This window comes from Cnephaeus nilssonii (genome assembly GCF_951640355.1).
Source record: "Cnephaeus nilssonii genome assembly, chromosome: 16".
NCBI lineage: Eukaryota > Metazoa > Chordata > Mammalia > Chiroptera > Vespertilionidae > Cnephaeus > Cnephaeus nilssonii.
In genome coordinates, this window is record NC_137087.1 from 6,890,340 (window position 1) to 6,907,892 (window position 17,553).

The following is a 17,553-nucleotide window of genomic DNA, read 5'->3' on the forward strand; positions in this document are numbered from 1 at the left end:
GCTGGCCTGATCTCGCCTCCAACTGCCCTTCCCTGCCGGCCTGATCACCCCTAATGGCCTCTGCCTTGGCCCCCACCACCATGGCTTTGTCCAGAAGGAAGTCAGACATCCAGAAGATGGCTGGTCAACCCGGTCTAATTAGCATATTACCCTTTTAGTAGTATAGATAGACAATATAGGATAGGATTGCTTCAGTGGTCGGTGGGGGGGGGGGAGCTTTTTTCATCAGGAGGAGATGCTCTTGGCAGACAAAAATACATAATCCCTATAACTGGACTGATAGCCAGCCATATGTACTATACTACCAAACTGGTCATGAAAAAAATTGAACTGCTTTCTTACACCTTATACCAAACAGTTGTTGCCCTTAAAACCCCTCCTCAGCTCCCACCTTAGGTTCTGCCTTCGAAGTTCACCCAGATTAGGTTCTGATTGGTCGGTTTCTATGCCAGTCAGCGTCAAAAGCTCTCCCTCCTAGGCAGCCATTGGCTCTTCACAGTTGACCCAGATTTGGTTCTGATTGGTCAGTTTCTTTGCCAGTCAGCATCTCCAGGCCTATCAACAGGCCTGATCAGAGAGGCGGGGCTGATCAGCAGCCCCAGCAGAGGCCCAAGAGAAAGAGAGGTGCGGCTGCCGGCCAGGCCCTGAGCAAAAGAGAGAGGCAAGGGCTGATCAACAGCTGCCACGTAGGCTACGGATCAGACCCCACTTCTCTCTCCAGGCCTCTCTTTGGGCCTGATCCGCAGCCTCCTCAGCAGTCAGTGCTGGGTCCGGGCTCCCCCAGCTGCGGCAGTCAGTGCTGGGTCACCACAGCAACCCAGCACTGACTTCCGGTCGGTTGAGCCTATGGTAGTTTTGGATGTTACAGAACCTGGGTTTTTATATATTAGGATCTTGCAAACTTGTTGAACTCATTTATTAGTTCTAGGAGAGTTGGTGTTTTTTTGTTTGTTTGTTTGTAGATTCCTTGGGATTTTCTACATAAACAATCATGTTGTGAAAATAGGGGCAGTTTTTTCCCTTTCTGATCTGTATCCCTTCTATCCCTTTTCTTGACTTGTTGCACTGGCCAGAGAGCCTGGTACTATGTGGAACAGCATTGGCAAGACTGGGTGGTATCTTTTCTTGTTCCTGATTTAGGAGAAAAGCATGTAATCTTTCACCTTTAAATATGATGTTAGCTATAGGCTGTTTTGTAGATGGTTTTTATGAAGTTGAGGAAGTTCCCATCTATTCCTAGTTTTTTGAGATTTCATCATGAGTAGATGTTGAATTCTGTCAAATACTTTCACTGCATCAATTGATATAATGAATTTTTTTTTTGTAGTCTGTTAATATGATGGATTACATTGATGGATTTTCTTGTATCTCTGAAATAAGGCCCACTTAATCATGGAGCATAACTCTTTTTATATGTTGCTTAATTCCATTTGTTTATGTATTGCTTACTATTATCATATCTATATTCGTTAGGATTATTGGTCTATAGTTGTGTGTGCGCGCGTGTGCACATTTTGTCTTGTTTTGGTGTCAGGGTAGCACTGGGTTCATTAACTGAATTGGGAAGTGTTTCCTCCTCTTATAATATCTGAATAAATTGTGTATACTGTGTTAAGTCTTCATTAAATATTTGGTAGAATTCTCCAGTGCAACTATCTGTGCCTGAGATTTTCTTTTTTGGAAGTTTTAAACTTACAAATTCAATTTCCTTAATAATTATAGAATTATCCAATTTTTATATTTAATGTTTGGTGTATTATAGTAGTTTATACTTTTGAAGGGATTGGTCCATTTCAGTTAAATTGTCAAATTTATGTCTGTAGAGTTGTTCATAGTATTTCCTGATTATCCTTTGATGTGTGCAATGTCTATAATGATAGCTGTTTCATCCTGATGTTGCGTCTTTTCTCTCTTGGATTTTGTTGTTGTTGTTAGACTTGCTAGAGATTTGATTGATCTTTTAAAGGAACCAGCTTTCTTTTCATTTATTTTCTATTTTTTGTTTGTTTTGTTTTCAATCTCATTGACTTCCTTCCTCCTGCTTGCCTTCTGTTTATTTTGTCTTCTTTTCCTGGGTTCTTGAGGTGAGAGCTTATATTACTCATTTGAGACTTGTCTTCTTTTCTAATGTCAGCATTTGTGCTGTACATTTTTTTTCTCAGCAATGCTTTATCTGTGCTCACAAATTTTGATATGGTGCATTTTTATCTTCATTCATTTCCATTTTTAGAACATTTCCTTTAAGACTTCCTCTTTGACCCATGGGAGTTTTCTTGAGTATTTAAATATTTGAAACTTTTTCTGATACTTATTTCTACTTTGATTCCACTGGTCAGAGAATGCATTTTGTAAGATTTCAATTCTTTTCCGTTTGTTAAGGGTGTTTTATGGCTTAGAATATGGTCTATGCTGGCATATGTGTTTCATGGGTACGTGAAAAGAATGTGCATTCTGCTGTTGGTGTGTGGAGTGTTCTATAAATGTCAATTAGATCCTGGCGATTGATGGTGCTGTTGAGTTTTTCTATGTACTTGCTGACTTCCTATCTAGTTTTATATCAATTATTGAGACAGGGGTGCTGAAGCTTCCAAATGCAGTTGTGGGTTTGTCTATTTCTCCCTTCAGTTCTGTCAGTTTTTGCTTCACATGTTTTATCTTGTTTTGTGGTAAGTTTAGTATATACACATTTAGAATTGTTATGTCTTCTTGGTATTGTTTGTTTTACATATAATGTCTATGGAAATTTTCTTTTCTCTGAAGTTTATTTTATCTGATGTTAACATAGTCACTCCTGCTTTTTTTAAATTAATGTTTGCTTGATATACCTTTTTTCCTTTTAACTTTCAACCAACCTATATAATTATATTTGGTATGAGTTTCTTGTAGGTAGCATATATCTGGGACATGTTTTTAATCTACATTGCCAATTTCTGTCAATGTAATTATTGATATTCTGGGGTTTAATTCTGCCATTTTTTTCCTCTTTTTCAGTTCTTGCTTTCTTTTTCTTGCCTTCCTGTGGGTTACTTGAACATTTTTTTAGAATTCAATTTAAATTTATCTGCAGGGTTTTCAGTGAATCTGTTTGTATAGCTTCTTCTGGTGGTTTCTATAGGTATTACATGATTTATCACAGTCTACTTCTGTTAAAATTTTGCTACTTCTGGTGAAGTGTAGAAGGTTTACCATCCTTTACATCTCTTTACTCTTCTCCATTTATAATATAATTGTCTTAAATATTTTCTCTAATATAAATTTAAAACCACACCAGGCAGTGTTACAATTTTTGCTTCAACAGTGAAATATAATTGAAAAAACTCATAAAGAAAATGAAAATTTGTTTATAAGATTGCTAGAGACAAATTCTCTTCGAGTTTTCTGACTTAAGAATGTTTTGATTTCCCTTTATTCCTGGAGGATATTTTGCTGGATGTAGAGTTCTGGGGTGACAGTCCTTTTCCTTTAGCACAGAGAAAGGTCACACCACCTCCCGCCAGCTGTAAGGCTTCTGATGAGAAATATGCTGCAATTTCTATTGCTTTTATATTTCTGCGTAGGCAAAGTATCATTTCTCTCTCTCTCTCTCCCTGTTCTCGACTTCCTTTTCTTTGTCTTTAGTTTTCAGGAGTTTGACTAATACTATGCCATGGTGTGCATTTCTTTGAATTTGTTCTGTTTGAGATTAGCTGAGCTCCTTCAATCTTTAGGTTTATGTCTTTTGCCCAAGTTGGGAAGTTTCTAGCCATTATTTCTATTAGTGAGATCCTAATCATTCCTGCCCTGTGAGATATTTTGTTTCACAGATCCCTTAGGCTCTGTTCTTTTTCTTAATAGTCTATTTTCTCTCTGTCAAATTGGCTAATTTCTATTGCTTTATCTCCAAGTTCACTGATTTTTTTCTTGCCCACTACATTCTGCTGTTGAGCCCATCGACTGACCTTTATATATTGGCTCTTATATTTCTTAGTTCTGAAATTATCATTTTTTTATCTTTTAAAATTTTTATTGAATTTATTGAGGTGACATTGTTTAATAAAATTATACAGGATTCACGTGTACAGTTCTGTAATACACCATATGTATATTGTATTGTGTGTTCATTGCCCCAAGTCCAGTCTCCTTCCATCACCATTTGTCCTCCCTTAACCCTCTCCTACCTGGTTTTGTTATTGCACCGGAGCCTGGTGATATAGTGGGAAGCTGCAGAGAGGAGGGCATTCTATAATCTTACGATTAAATCTCAGTCTTTTAATGGGCCTATGTCCCAGTGTTTGTATTAAGCTGGAAAACTGTTGCTATTTTATTTTAAAAATTTCAACTTTATTGAGGTATCACTAACAAATTAGATCCTGGTGACTTGGGTGGGGGTGGAGGGGGGTGGGGAGTAAGTTACTATCTAAAAGTTTTCTGTCTTGCAAGTCTGTCTCTTACCTGGTCCTTTGGCTAAAGAGAGCAGACTTTTACCTGGCTGCTGTTGTGTTTGCTTATTTTTTGTCCACTCTTGTTTGTGTTTTTATGTTGCTGGCTACTTCAGCTCCAAGTCTGAAGTTTTCTAAAATAGAAAACCTTAAGACTCAGTGGCTTGCACAACAGACATTTATTTCTCACAGTTTTGGAGGCTAGAAGTACAAGATCAAAGTGTTGGTAGGGTTGGTTTCTCCTGAGGCCATTCTCTCTGGCTTCCAGATGATTACCATCTCAGTGCATCCTCCCATGGCCTTTACTCTTTGCAAATACATCCCTGGTCTCTTCCTCTTCCTATAAGGACAACAGGCATATTGGTTTAGGGCTCCACCCTTATGACTTCATTTAACCTTAATGAACTCTTTAAAGTCCCTGTCTCAAAATACAGTCACCTTGGGGGTAGGATTTCAATATATAAATTCGAGGGCAGAGGGAGGGGACATAATTCAGTCCATAACAGCCAGGGAACCCACTATCATATGTTCCTTGTGTCCTGAGGTTCTTAGTCATTCTGATTTCCTCTTTCCATCTTTCAGAGTCTTCTATGTTTGTTTTAAATACAGTGGGAGGAGTAGGGAAAAGTCCATTTTCTCTCTTTAGAAGTAGAAGTCCCTCCTTCTTGAGCTTTCTAAAGAGCCTTTGTAACTCAAGTCAAAGCAGTTCTGATTTGCAAAGACAAAGTTTAATTGTGCAAGAGACACATTTCCTAGAATTCTCATAACCTCTGGGGATGGGGAGCATAAAGATTACCCCATAAGCCATAGAGTAGAGAAGTACATGGCATGTGTGATGGCAGATTTCCTCTCAAGGGAGGTACGATCCCTTCATCTGGGGAGGAAGGATGCTCAGATGGGGTTCACACTGGTTTAGAAGCCATAAGCCTCTGAGGAGGTGCTAGGTACCTCGATCTCCCTAGACCAGTGGTCGGCAAACTCATTAGTCAACAGAGCCAAATATCAACAGTACAACGATTGAAATTTCTTTTGAGAGCCAAATATTTTAAACTTAAACTTCTTCTAATGGCACTTCTTCAAAATAGACTCACCCAGGCCGTGGTATTTTGTGGAAGAGCCACACTCAAGGGGCCAAAGAGCCGCATGTGGCTCGCGAGCCGCAGTTTGCCGACCATGGCCCTAGACCATATGAAGCTGACCCAGGTCAACTTCCCAGAGCACACAAGTATCTCAGCGAAGGCTGTGTGTGTGTGTGTGTGTGTGTGTGTACATGTGTGTGTGTCTGTGTGTGTGTGTACGTGTGTGTGTGTGTGTGTGTGTGTGTGTGTGTACAGCACCTGAGAGTTCTGCAGACTTCCAAAGGCAGAGGTGCTGTGCTGGTTTTCTCTTTGCTCCTTAATCACCGTCTGTAAGCTTTCCACCGCTAACAGAAGCTCCAGGGCCCTCCAAGACCCTGGTGGCCTCTGGAGTTTCTGCATCACCAAAGCTGTCAACTCCCCATGCGTGGGTGGCAGCACAAGCTCCTCCTATTACTCAACTCCGACTTCTCACTATTAAGCAGGGGCTCCTTGAGGAAGATTGATTTACCGCATTAAATGAGCCTCCATGTGCTCGATGACGATGTCACAAGACAAACGGCCCCCGCCGTGTGCCTCCAGTCCTCGGCTCCACGTTTCCATCACATTTGAGCCGGAGTCATGGTGGATGCGTTTGGCTATAGTTTATTTTCTGCCTGACACGATAAACTTGTCAGCATTTGACCGATCAGCTCCTTGTATGCAGGGAGTTCATTTGCAAGGCCACCTGGCATCCCCATTCGGCTGTCCTGCTCCCATTTCACTCTGTCTAATGAGCCAGGACCTGGTTCCTGTTGGTTGGAGCTGAGCTCCAGGGCCCTGCACAACCAGCATGCCAGGAGTGATGGCTCAGCCCTCCCAGGAGCCCCCCTCTCCTGTCTGGAGGGGGGCGGGGCACTGATGCCTGGAAAGCTATCCTTTTTTCCTGCCCAGCTGGGAAGGAGTGTGCCGAGCCTCCACTTTCCTACTCAGAGACTCTGTCAGGCCTGCTCCCTATCCTCTGGCTGGACTCCTGCGGGGTTCCTGGGGAGCTGCAGCCTTCCCACGCCACCTTGGCCTTGGAGCTGTCCCTAGGGAAACCTTGGTGTGGGCAGACACCAAACCTGGGCTCTCAGAGCTCACTGAGACATGGCCAACAGGTCCAAGGTGGGCAGCATTGGGGCTGCTCATGGCCCTTGTCTGGCTCCAGGCCCGTGCCCTTCCCAAGGGCCCTTCCCAAGCTGTTGGCAACCTAGACTCTCTCTGACCACATCAGCCTCTGCCCAGACCTGCCAGTGGCTCCCTGCTGTGCTAGATGAAGCCCGTCTTCCCAATGCTGCTATTCAGTCCTTGATGATCTGCTCCCGCCTCAGTGTTAGGTGTGGATCAAGGGCAGCTCCCTTCATTTCCTGGGTGACCTCAGGTAAGACATGCAGCTCCTCTGTGCCTCACTGTGAGTGGGGATGATAACAGTGCCCATTCAATATTCACCTGTATGAGAGCTTCGATTGATGCCTGGCACATAGCAGGAGCTCAGCAAGGTTAGCTAACAGCACCACTGTACTGTCCTGCCAGCCTCACCTATACCCTGCACGCCTTCAACCACAGCCTGCTCTCTGCCTCCCAGCCCTCGGAGCCTATTCTCATACTGTTGTCCCCTTTTTGACAAGCTTCTCCCTTCTCCTCGGTGTATCTGAATCTGCCCCAGGCCTCCCCATGCTCTGAAGTCATTAGCCAGCCTGGGAGCCCAAAGGAACCCCCAGAACAGCACATGGTGCAGGACCAGACAACACGGTAACTGGTCAGGACGCCTACTGGAGCAGAGACGGGTAGAGCTTGGAGCCGTGCAAAGCGTCATGAATCCCTTCCCATCTACTTCCCACTCCTCACTCCCCCGTGAAGCTCCATGCACCCCAAGGTAGTGGTTTTCTGACCCTCCAACAGCCATGGCCTTTCCTGTTGGCCAGCTGGGCTGTTCTGGGCTCCCTCTCTGAGCTGTGCACACAGATCTCACCCTTACCTGCCCATGCACTATCAAGTTCATTGCCAGCCATAGACATTGCCTGCCTGAGCTTGGGACCCAGACCGCACCCTCTGCAAGCTCATAGATGGGGGGAGGGGACCAGTTCAGGGCTTCTGGGGCTGGACTGGCAATGCCTGCTTGAGGCATGGATGTCTGGGGACAGGATGCACTGTGGGGTCATGTGCTGTGTGGTAGTAGACAGCTGTGTAGAGGGAATTGGACCAGCCCTGGCTCAGGTGCTGTGTGAGGCTGGCCTGGTGACAGAGCCTGGGTTCCTCATCTGCACTGAGCAGGTGGCGCCAGGTGCGAGGAGTCCTGGAGGGCAGGAACTCTGTCTGGGCTTCTCCCTCTGTGCCCAGACACAGGGCCAGCGCTGTTAGAGGACTGGGAGCTTGAGAGGGTTCTACAAGCATGGCTTTGATAGGCAGCCTGGGAGAAGGGGACAGCCTGCGCAGTGGTGAGGGGATACGTGCGCACAGGGGTCCAGGGCGTGGCAGGAGGCTGGTGTGCGGTGCATGCAAAGAGCAAGGGGAGTTGAGCCCTGAGGGCAGCAGAGGCTAGCTCTGGACCCAGGAGTTGTGTTTAGAAGTTTGGATTCTACCTGGTGGGCAGGAGGAGCTGTTTCAGGTTGAAGGGGTGACACAGTGACTCCACCACACTTAAGGAGCAGCGGGAAGGCAGGGCCACGGGTCTCATTTATCTTCAGCTCCTCAGCTTTGTGTTCAGGAGATTGAGGAGGAGAGCCTGAGGCCATGTGGAAGGTGATGAGTCATCTGAGCCCCATAGGGACCAAGGGGCATCCTGAAAGTACAGTGCTCCCCAAACCCTCATTATTCTAGGAGGGAGGGTGGATGGCAGAGAATGGCTGGTCACCCTCCTTCCCAGAGTGGAAGTTCTACTCTAGGTGATGGCTCCTTCCCCCAGAATTTTTAAAAAGTGGGAGGAAGGGGATGGTTAGAGACTGGAAACGCCTTCCACAGGAAGACATGTGGAAACTTCTCATGAACCTGGAGGAACCGCCTGGGCAGGACAGGGAACAGCACAGGTAGCCTTAGCATCGCGTGCCAGCAGGTGTTGAGCAGACCCAGGGAGGGCCTCAGGGATTGCCTCACTCGAGGCCCACAGCACCAGCAGGGGAACTTGCCACAAGCCTGAGAGGGAGCGGCCCAGAGAGGCTAGGGCGAGGCCAAGGTAAGGAGGAGCCGACAGGATCTCACCTAGGACCGCTCCAGGCCCAGCTGGACAGAAGAAAGGACAGGCACATTCTTGATGTGGTCCTCCACTGGCCCCATCGGCCGTGCGTGGACTCGGCCTCCCACCGCCCGGGGACGGTGCTGTGTGCTGGCTGCGACTCACAAGCAGGGCCGGGCTGGTGAGTAGAGCCTGCGAGGAGACCTCGAGCCTGAGAGTGGGAGCTGCGTCTGCTCCCACCCGTTCCCTTCAGGAGGCCATTCTAGGTGACTGTGAGATGGTGGGCATAATTCTTGGTTTGAGGCTCTGGAAGAAGAGAAGGCTCCAAAGCCGGGCCCTGAAAGGGGGAGTCCCGACTCAGCAGGACCCCAGTGGGGAAGGGAAGGCACAGGAGCCGAGAGTGCAAGTGGCTGCACGTGCAGAGGGCTGTGCACCTGGGCTCAGAACCAAGGGGCACAGGAGAGGGGAGGTCAGCGCTCAGGACCAGGGACACCCGAGTGAGAGAAGGGAGCCCCCCATATTCCACAAGAGAATGGCCTTCTGGACAAGCGCCTTGAATTTAAATACCTGCAGAACCCAGGGGGCTGTATTATGAGCAAACCCTGTGCAAAGAAGGGTGCATCTTCTCAGCTGCAGCTAATCCCTGCAAAGTAAGAATGGGAACCCAATGCACGAGACCGTGCACGTTAGGTTAAATATGGCCCCAGTGACAGAAAACCCACCATGACAGAGGTTTAAAAAATACAGGGGCCCTTCTCACTTTCATGTGTGCCCGAAGTGACCAGCACTCACGCAGGCGGCTGGGGCTCTTCCATCTCGCTGCGAGGGCGTGGCCCTCACCCCCGGGTCCCGGGTGGAGACTAGAGCTCCAGTGATTACACCTGTGTTCCGGGCAGCAGGATGGAGGAAGGCGGGAAGAAGGGCAAAGAGCACATGTCAGTCATCTCTAAGGAGGTTTCTTAGAAGCTGTCAGATAGTGCTTCTAGACCTTGCTGGGAGGACTTAGACACATGGTTACCCTAGCGGTAAGGAAGGCTGGGCAGTGCAGCTGTACATCTGGTTGCCGCTGTGCCGAGCTGAAAACCTGCGGCTGAAGGCAGCATGGACATTGCAATATGCAGCCACCAATCACACACTCGCTGCCCGTCTGCCTCAAACACCACCCCACCTCCCCTGCAGGCAGTCTCCTGGGACTTGGGGTGGTGACGGTAGCCCTCATCCTGGTGCAGCAGCCAGTCCGGAAGGCTGGCTCTCTGGGTGATGTGCAGCCTCTCCAGCGGTCCTGGTGCCACACCCTGTGTGGGTGGTGGAGAGGGACACAGCCGCCACCAGGAAGACTCCTGACTGGAGAAGGGCCAGGGCAGACCAGCCCTGGTCCCCGGGCAGGCTTCGTGGTGGAGGAAGCTGCTGGCAGCCCATCTGGCTGGCCTAGCTCTGCTCTGGGAGGAACCCCATGCCCAGTGTCCCCGGGGAGGGTTCCAGCTCCCTTGGCAACAGGCCTCCTGCACAACTCGGTGGCTTTTAATCTGTTTGTCGTGATGAGTCCATTGGCCTGAAAGGGCCCCATGGGCTCATCTGGCCACAGGTTTAGGGCAGCCTGGCCCTTCCATCTGCTCCTGCAGCTGCAGAGGGGCAGTCGGGGGGGGGGGGGGTGGTGGGCAGGAGAGCAGTACCCCGGTTCTCTTCTGACTTCCATGTGAAATGAACTAATTTTAAAATTCTGGAAACTAATGTTTGAAAAGCATAGTTCAGGACAAATAAATATGCCTGTGTAGCAGATTGGGGTTGTGGTGGGGCTGTGGATGGGGAATTGGCGCTGTGGATGGGGGCATTGGAATTGCATAGAGTCTAGTGTCCATGGAGAAGGCTCTGCACCAGCTCCTTTCACTTAGACAGGCAGAGCAGTGGCCACACATCTGGAGGTAGAACTGGCCACAGCTGGAGGGACTCTCAGGCTAGTACAGAAGCTCACACAGTCAGGCTGACTTCACAGCCCACCCACTGGGATAGGGGAGGGGTCAGGACTGGCTCCATATCTGGGTGTCCGGGTGTGTGTCTGCCTGTGGAGTGTGAGGCGGTGCAGAGGGGGCCCCAGGCCCCGAGTGGGACAGGTGATAAGTCCTTGCTTGCCCGCCCTGCAGACTCCACCAACCGGGACTCGCTGGACATGATCGAGCGCTGCATCTGCCTGGTGTGCCTGGACGCCCCGGGGGGCTTGGAGCTCAGTGACACCAACAGGGCGCTCCAGCTCCTTCACGGCGGAGGCTGCAGCAAGAACGGGGCGAACCGCTGGTACGACAAGTCCCTGCAGGTGAGCCGCCCCTGCCACGTGGCCAGTGGCCCGAGCCAGCGCTGCTCGCGTGGGGCAGACCTGCTCGCCGGCCTCTGCTGGCCAGGACGCTGCATGCGGGGCCCAGGGAGCTGAAGCGGTTGGAGATGTGGCCTTGGTGTCAGCCCTGGACTGGCCAGGACTCCTCAGGAGCAGGTGGCCAAACCCCACTCAAGCTCAGTAACCTTCCTGCAGCCTGTCCCACACCGGGGCCTCTGGGTCGGCCCTGGGCTCACTCCCCATCTCCCACCACACACTGTAAGGTGGTGGTCTGCCAGGGCCCCCACCAAACAAGTCCTCAACGCGTTCAGCAAGAATCACATCTGACGCCCGGAGATGTTCCGCGTTTCTGAGTTTCTGTCACCTTGGCCTGGCCGCTGGACACACCTCCTGCATCTGTGGGAGGTAGGGCAGCCCAGCATCTCCACAGAGGAAAAATCAAAATAAAATGAAGCAATTCCTTTTTTTTTTTCATTCGTATGACGTTAGCTCAGAAACAAGGCACTCGCCTTGGCCCGGAGAAAACACTCATGCAGATGGGGGGCGGGGGCGGTTGGGCCACTCATTCCTGTTCTTACATCCTTTTTGCCCCAACATGCCCACCCTAAATCTAATCTTGCTTGTTTTTAAAGCCACCACACTGTCACAGTGACCTAATTAAATAGCAGAACGATCTCTGGCTTCACGTAGTAAGCATTCAGGCTCATTTTGTCCTCCTCTGCCCTGCATTCTGCAGCTACCCTTTTCGTGGGGGTGCGTATTGCTGCTGCTACTTCCGACGCACCCTCGCTGCTGCGCTGGCTGTGTCAGCCTTCACGGCGATGCTAATGGCTTACCTTCCACGGAGCAGCGGTGGGGGGAAATGACATAATGGATGTACAGGACATGAAGCAGAGTCAGGCTTGGTAGCAGTTGTTAAAAGGCACTGTTTGCCTGCCTTTCTTTTAGTGGCAGGAACAGGAAAACATCAGTGTGTGAGTGGGCACCGTCCTCCCCTCCCTGCCCCATGTGGGGACTGTACCCACCTCTGCGTTCTGTTCCAAGGTGGGACAGGTGACCAGGCGAGCTGGAGAAGCCCCGCTGGTTTCATGGACAGGAACCGGAAGGACAGAGAGCGTTCCTGGGACAGAAGGCAGGGGCACTGGGGGAGGCGGGAGAAAAGGGAGGAGCTTTGAGAGACTCTGTGGGAAGTGTGAAGAATGGGCGTGAAGATTGGGGCAGCTGACAGCTGTGGGCCCTGGGGGAGAGAGGAGACGGTGGGCGCGGTGTGTGCTGTGTGCTGTGTGCCCGGCAGGGTTCAGTAGCTCGTTCGCTCGCCTGGTTGGTTACGGCTGGTAGTCTAGTGTCTCCTGCGTGTGGCTGTGCGGGCTGAGCTGCAGGTGGCCCTGCTTTAATTGGGCTATTTATGCTTTTCTCCCAGTATTTTTGTGCAGAGTATGTCCCTTTTCCATGTCAGCTGACTACAGCCTTTGTAAGATCATGAACAATCATAAGTAACCTGCCCAGTTCCCATGGTCCTTCCATGTGCCTTCTCTGGAGCCCTCACATCAGTGCTGTGAGCCAGCCTTGTCGGAGGCACGTCAGCCAAGAGCAGACTGAAGAAAGAGGAGGTGCCTGTGGGCCGCGGCCCCAGCCAGAGTGGAACCGGGTCCCTGAAACACCTTTTCCTCGCTCCCGTCAAGGGAGGTTTGATTTCTCCCTAGGAATCTGGGCGCCGTCCAGATTGGAGTGTTACCTTTCATTCTGTCATCCAACAAAAGCATTGAGCACCTACCATGGGGTAGACACTGGTCTAGATCCTGGGAATAAAACCAGTGGTGCCCAAACACAGGGGCCACCAGGCACCCCTCACACAGTATAGTACAGGACGGTGGCCCTGCCACCCCCTGTGAAGGGGGCTCAGGGCTCACAGACGCTGAGGGAACAGGCCCACGACTGACGGAGAGTGTGCCCAGCTGTTCAGGGGTCACTGGGACCCTGGGCTGCGCCTGCCCCGCCCAGAGCATTTCTGGGAGGGCGCGCAGGCCAGTGCTGAGTGCGACGCCCACAGTCTCGGGCCCTGGCAGCTGCGTGCATGTTCTTTTCGGGTGATAAGGGCCTCAAGAAGGGATCCCCTCCGGTGGCCAGGGCCCCGGCCTGGAGCCGAAGGGCAGGTTTGAAGCGCTGACTCCCAGAGGCCTGCTCACATCTCTTCCTACTTGCAGTTTGTGGTGGGCAGGGACGGCACCTGCGGCGTGGTGTGCGAGCACTCCCCGTTCGACGGCATCGTCCTGGTGCAGTGCGCGGAGCACCTCCTCAAGCACATGTGAGTCTGGAGGGCAGGACCCCCGGCAGCCCGGCAGCCACGCCAGCCTGCCCAGCGGCCAAGCGGCCCACCAAACCGGGTGGCCACAGGGGGGCTGCGTAAGCCTGGAAAGAGTCTCAGCAAAATTGGATTAGCAAACCAGCTTGAAAGGGACATTTCACGCTTTACCAGCCACGGACAGAAGGGGCGTCCGGGCAACAGCGGGTTTAGGGCAATTAGGGAGAGGCTTGGCAACTCTTAGCTAATAAGAAACTTCTTCTTCAGTCCAGGGAGGCCCCCATCCACCCTACTGTGGGCCCCGAGTCCCGGGTGGGCGGACTGAAGACCCAGCACGGAGGGAAGGGCTGTAGCTACACCTCCTGCCGTCCATCGGGCTGGGCCGCCCTCCCTAGCTGGCCGGACTAAGGGCTTCGCTGGCCTTTAAACACACCGCGTTCCTGCTGCATTTACGACTTTGCTCATTCTCTCCTTCTAGAACCTTCTCCCTGAATCTAAGTTCTAAACCTCTTCCATGATGTGGGAGCTCTTTAGGGTCACTGAAAACCCAACCAACCCTTGCAAACAGAACAGCACAGTTTGCTTCAATTTATCTCCAAATGTTTTATAATTGTTAGTGGTATATGTAGTTGAACAGGAAAATGCAAAATAATAATAATAATAATAATAATAGGCTTTGGAGTTGGGTGGAACTGGCCTGCCACTTGCTAGTCTGGGTGGCCTCTGAGCCTCAGTCTTCCTCAGGGCAGTGGCGGGGGCAGCTCCTGCCACTGACCCTCCAGCCGCCGGGAGGGCTGCAGAGTCCCCGAAGCCCCAGCACAGGCTAGGGGGTCCCTCTTTGCCTGCAGGATGAGCAGCAAGAAGCTGGTCCGAGCTGACTCCGTCAGTGAGCTGCCGGCCCCCCGGAGGCTGAGGTGGAAATGCTCCCCCGTAATTCAAGGCTTCTTAGCTTCCTCGGCAGAAAAACTTCAACGGTAAGGAAAAGCCCGATTCCTATGGGGTGGTGCTCTGGGGGTTACCCCGTGTCCTCCTTCCTGTCCTGGCTGCTGAGGCACCCTGAAGGGTTCCAGAGACCCCGCTCCTCCGCCCCCACCCCACATGGAAATGTAGGCAAAGTAAAGGGGAGCCATAACTCGGGGGAAATGACCTTGCTGAAGGATCCATCATTTCCATAAAATGCAAACGCGCAGCTATTTTTTTCCAAGGGTTCCACCTGACTGAGCAGAGTGGAGGCGGGGACACCATCCTGTTGGAGGAGTAGTAAGCAACTGGTTTGAATAGTTCATTTGAATCCCAGCTACTTCCATTTGCTTGAATTTACACTGCAACTTGATAAGGGAACTTCTATTCCCAAGGGCAGCGCAGGCCCTAATGTAGTCTGTGCCAGGCCTGTGCTAAGACTCTGAGGACACAGAGGTACTGTGCCAGGGGCCTGCCCGCCGTCCTTCAGTGGGGGAAGTGGACCCCCCAGCAAAGATGTGTGATGCAGTAACCCAAACCCACAGAGGACACGGGAGCTGGATTCTGCCAGGATGTTGAGGGAGGGCTTTGCAAGATGGGTCTGGAAGGATGAAGAGGAGTTTGTGTTGCAGGCAGCTGGGGAAGTGGTGGGTTCATTAAAGATCCAGCAAGTGAGAGAATGGCCAGAGGTGGGAGCCACATTGTCAAGAGCTCCGCGCGCCTCACGTCACAGGCCCGGACGCTGTGAGAAGCCCTGGAGGACTGTGTGCATGGGTTTCCGGGAGCCAGGGCGGAGCCTGCGGGAACAGGGGAGGGGAGCTGGACAGAGTGTGGCTGGGCTCAGAGGCTGAGGGTAGGGAGGAGAAGTTCACTGGGAGCTGCTGGGGAGGGTGGCCGGCCTTCGTGGGGAGGGGCATTCGCTGTTCCTCTATAAGGTGGTGCTGCTATCTCAACCTTGGGCAGCCGCGTGGGGGATAAGCAGAGCACTAGGAGGGTGAGCTGGCTGCTGAGCCCTGGGAAAGGGGAGGAGCATGCTCACTTTTAGGGGTTTGAGCAGGCACGCTCGATCCTGAGGCCCCCAGCTGCTTTCTGGAGGACCGGGAGAAGCCAGAGAGGCCTGTAGGTGGGGAAACAGGAGGGTCCTGAGCTGCACATGGAAAAGGATGGGGTCCAAGTGGGCAGAGTCTGGGCAAAAGGTTTCCAGGGGGCTGTGGTGACCGTGAGCTCAGCCTGTGTGGGGCCGGTGAGTCAATGGGCCAGACATTCCCATGGGAACGGGCTCTCTGTGTTCTGAGTCCCCAGACCTGGCATGGCCCCACCGAGAGCTGAGGCCACGTGTGGCAGGAGAAACAGTTCCGGGGCGCAGGCAGGGAGCGCCAAGTCCAGAAGGAGCGAGTGTGAGTGGGGCCAAGGTTGCCCCCAGAGCTCTGCTGGCACATGGCTGGTGGGTGTGTGGTGTGGACCTTGCTGGGCACTGCTCCAGTGGGCAGTCAGCCCAGACCCCAAGCTCATTATGAAGGAGGAGACTGGTCATTAATGGGCAGCAGGAAGGGAGAGACCTGTGGCCACTATTGGGGGGCAGGAAGGGAGAGACCTGTGGCCACTATTGGGGGGCAGGGAGGGAGAGACCTGTGGCCACTATTGGTGGGAAGGAAGGGAGAGACCTGTGGTCACATTGGGGGGCAGGAAGGGAGAGGCCAGCGCTCAGGGTTCAGTGTAGACTCGGGGAACCTTCCTGCTACTCTGACAATGACTCCCGGGCATCAAGGGCCTGGGTGTGGCCTGGAGCGGCAGCCTCGGGGTAAATGGATTTTCAGTCTCCGGCAGGCAGCCTTCGCTGCGGTGAAAGTGACCCCAGGCACTTCCCAAAGGGCAACAGGGGTGAGTCTCAGAGAGGAGCGCTACGCGCCGCCATCTGAGAAATGGGCTTTTCCCTGGACAAAGAGGGTTTGTGGATCTGGCGGAATGGCCAGAATGCCAAAGGAATCCATAGGGAAGCTGGACACTCCTTCCCAAACAGGTCAAATGAACGGCCTCGCTTAGCCTCACTTCTGCAGAGCTGCTGAGGTTTTGTTTGTCGGCAGTGTCCCCCTGCCATGCAAATGCCTCTCCTGCCCCAAGTCCCTCCCTGCAGCCAGGCCCATCTCCCTCGAGCCAGGCAGGCCACCATCCACCCAGCCACGCCCCGCCTTCAGTTGAGAGTGACCCTGGTCCAGCATGCCCTGTGCCACGCTCCGTTCCTGCAGGGCAGGCACCGTCCTGGACCTCCGAGTGCTGGCACGGAGCAGGCTCAAGAGACTTGGTTAGACTCGGATGTGTGCATTCTATTTTGCATGAAGCCAAAACATCTTTTCTTTTTTCCTCAGAATAGTAAAGAATCTCGACTTCGTTGTTTATAAGTTTGACAACTACGGGAAAACGTTCATTAAACAGCAGAAATGCAGCCCTGACGCCTTTATTCAGGTGGCCCTCCAGCTGGCCTTCTACAGGTGAGCGGGGCCGCCCGGGGGGCTGACAAGCTGCTCTGACGCCAGGGTCTAGAAGCCCGGAGGGAGGAAGACCTCTGTGGGCTGGAGGGTGGGCGGAGGGCAGGGCGGCCTGCTTGGAAGGAGGTGCCGCCTAACAGGGTTTCAAGGTATAAAACCTTCTCTGGAGGGAGAAGGCTGTCCCAGTCAAGCAGGTGCCTGAGCCACGGCCAGGGGCACAGAGCGCAAAGGCAGGAACGAGCTAACCAAGGCCAGGCCGGCGGTGGGGGACATCAGGTTGAGAAGGTGCACCTCCTCCTGAGCTCACCCAGTCCACCTGGTCCCTGTAGCTGCAGCACGACCTCCCCTGTTTTTCTGGCCTCAATAGTGAAATGGAACTAGCATCCCTCAATGGGTCAGGTCAAAGGTTTAGGACTCCTCCTTGATTCGTCCCTGTCTCTCGTCCCCCACCAAGTTGGTTATTTTCCAAGTGTCTCTTTGTCCTTCACCTTCACCTTCACCTCCACCCCCTCCACCTCCGTTGGCCCCTCCCGAGCCCCTGCCATCTCATGCTTGGCCAACCGCAGCATGCTCCCCGGGGCCTCTGCTTCCCACCCACTCACTAGATCCTATCTTCATAAAGCGCGACGTTGGAAATACGCAAATCAGATTCTCATTTACCACCTTGAACCTTCCCAGTGGCTTCCCACAGAGTCCAGGCTTAGAGAGCTCCTGTGAGCTGCCTCCCCGGGGGTGCTCCCCCAAGCTCTCCCGTCTCTGGACCTTTGCTCTGGCTGCGTCTCTGCCGAT

General features: G+C 52.0%; 1 protein-coding gene across 3 annotated transcripts in view; it reads left to right on the forward strand.

Annotated features, from left to right (window-relative positions):
- The window catches only part of CHAT (choline O-acetyltransferase), an 84,143-nt gene that overhangs the window by 57,963 nt on the left and 8,627 nt on the right, over positions 1 to 17,553 (forward strand). For all 3 annotated transcript variants that reach the window (XM_079793967.1, XM_079793965.1, XM_079793966.1), the window contains 4 exons: positions 10,829 to 10,998; positions 13,221 to 13,321; positions 14,167 to 14,292; positions 16,645 to 16,767. In XM_079793967.1, the coding sequence (XP_079650093.1) occupies positions 10,829 to 10,998; positions 13,221 to 13,321; positions 14,167 to 14,292; positions 16,645 to 16,767 (520 nt within the window). The remainder of the gene's footprint in view (positions 1 to 10,828; positions 10,999 to 13,220; positions 13,322 to 14,166; positions 14,293 to 16,644; positions 16,768 to 17,553) is intronic.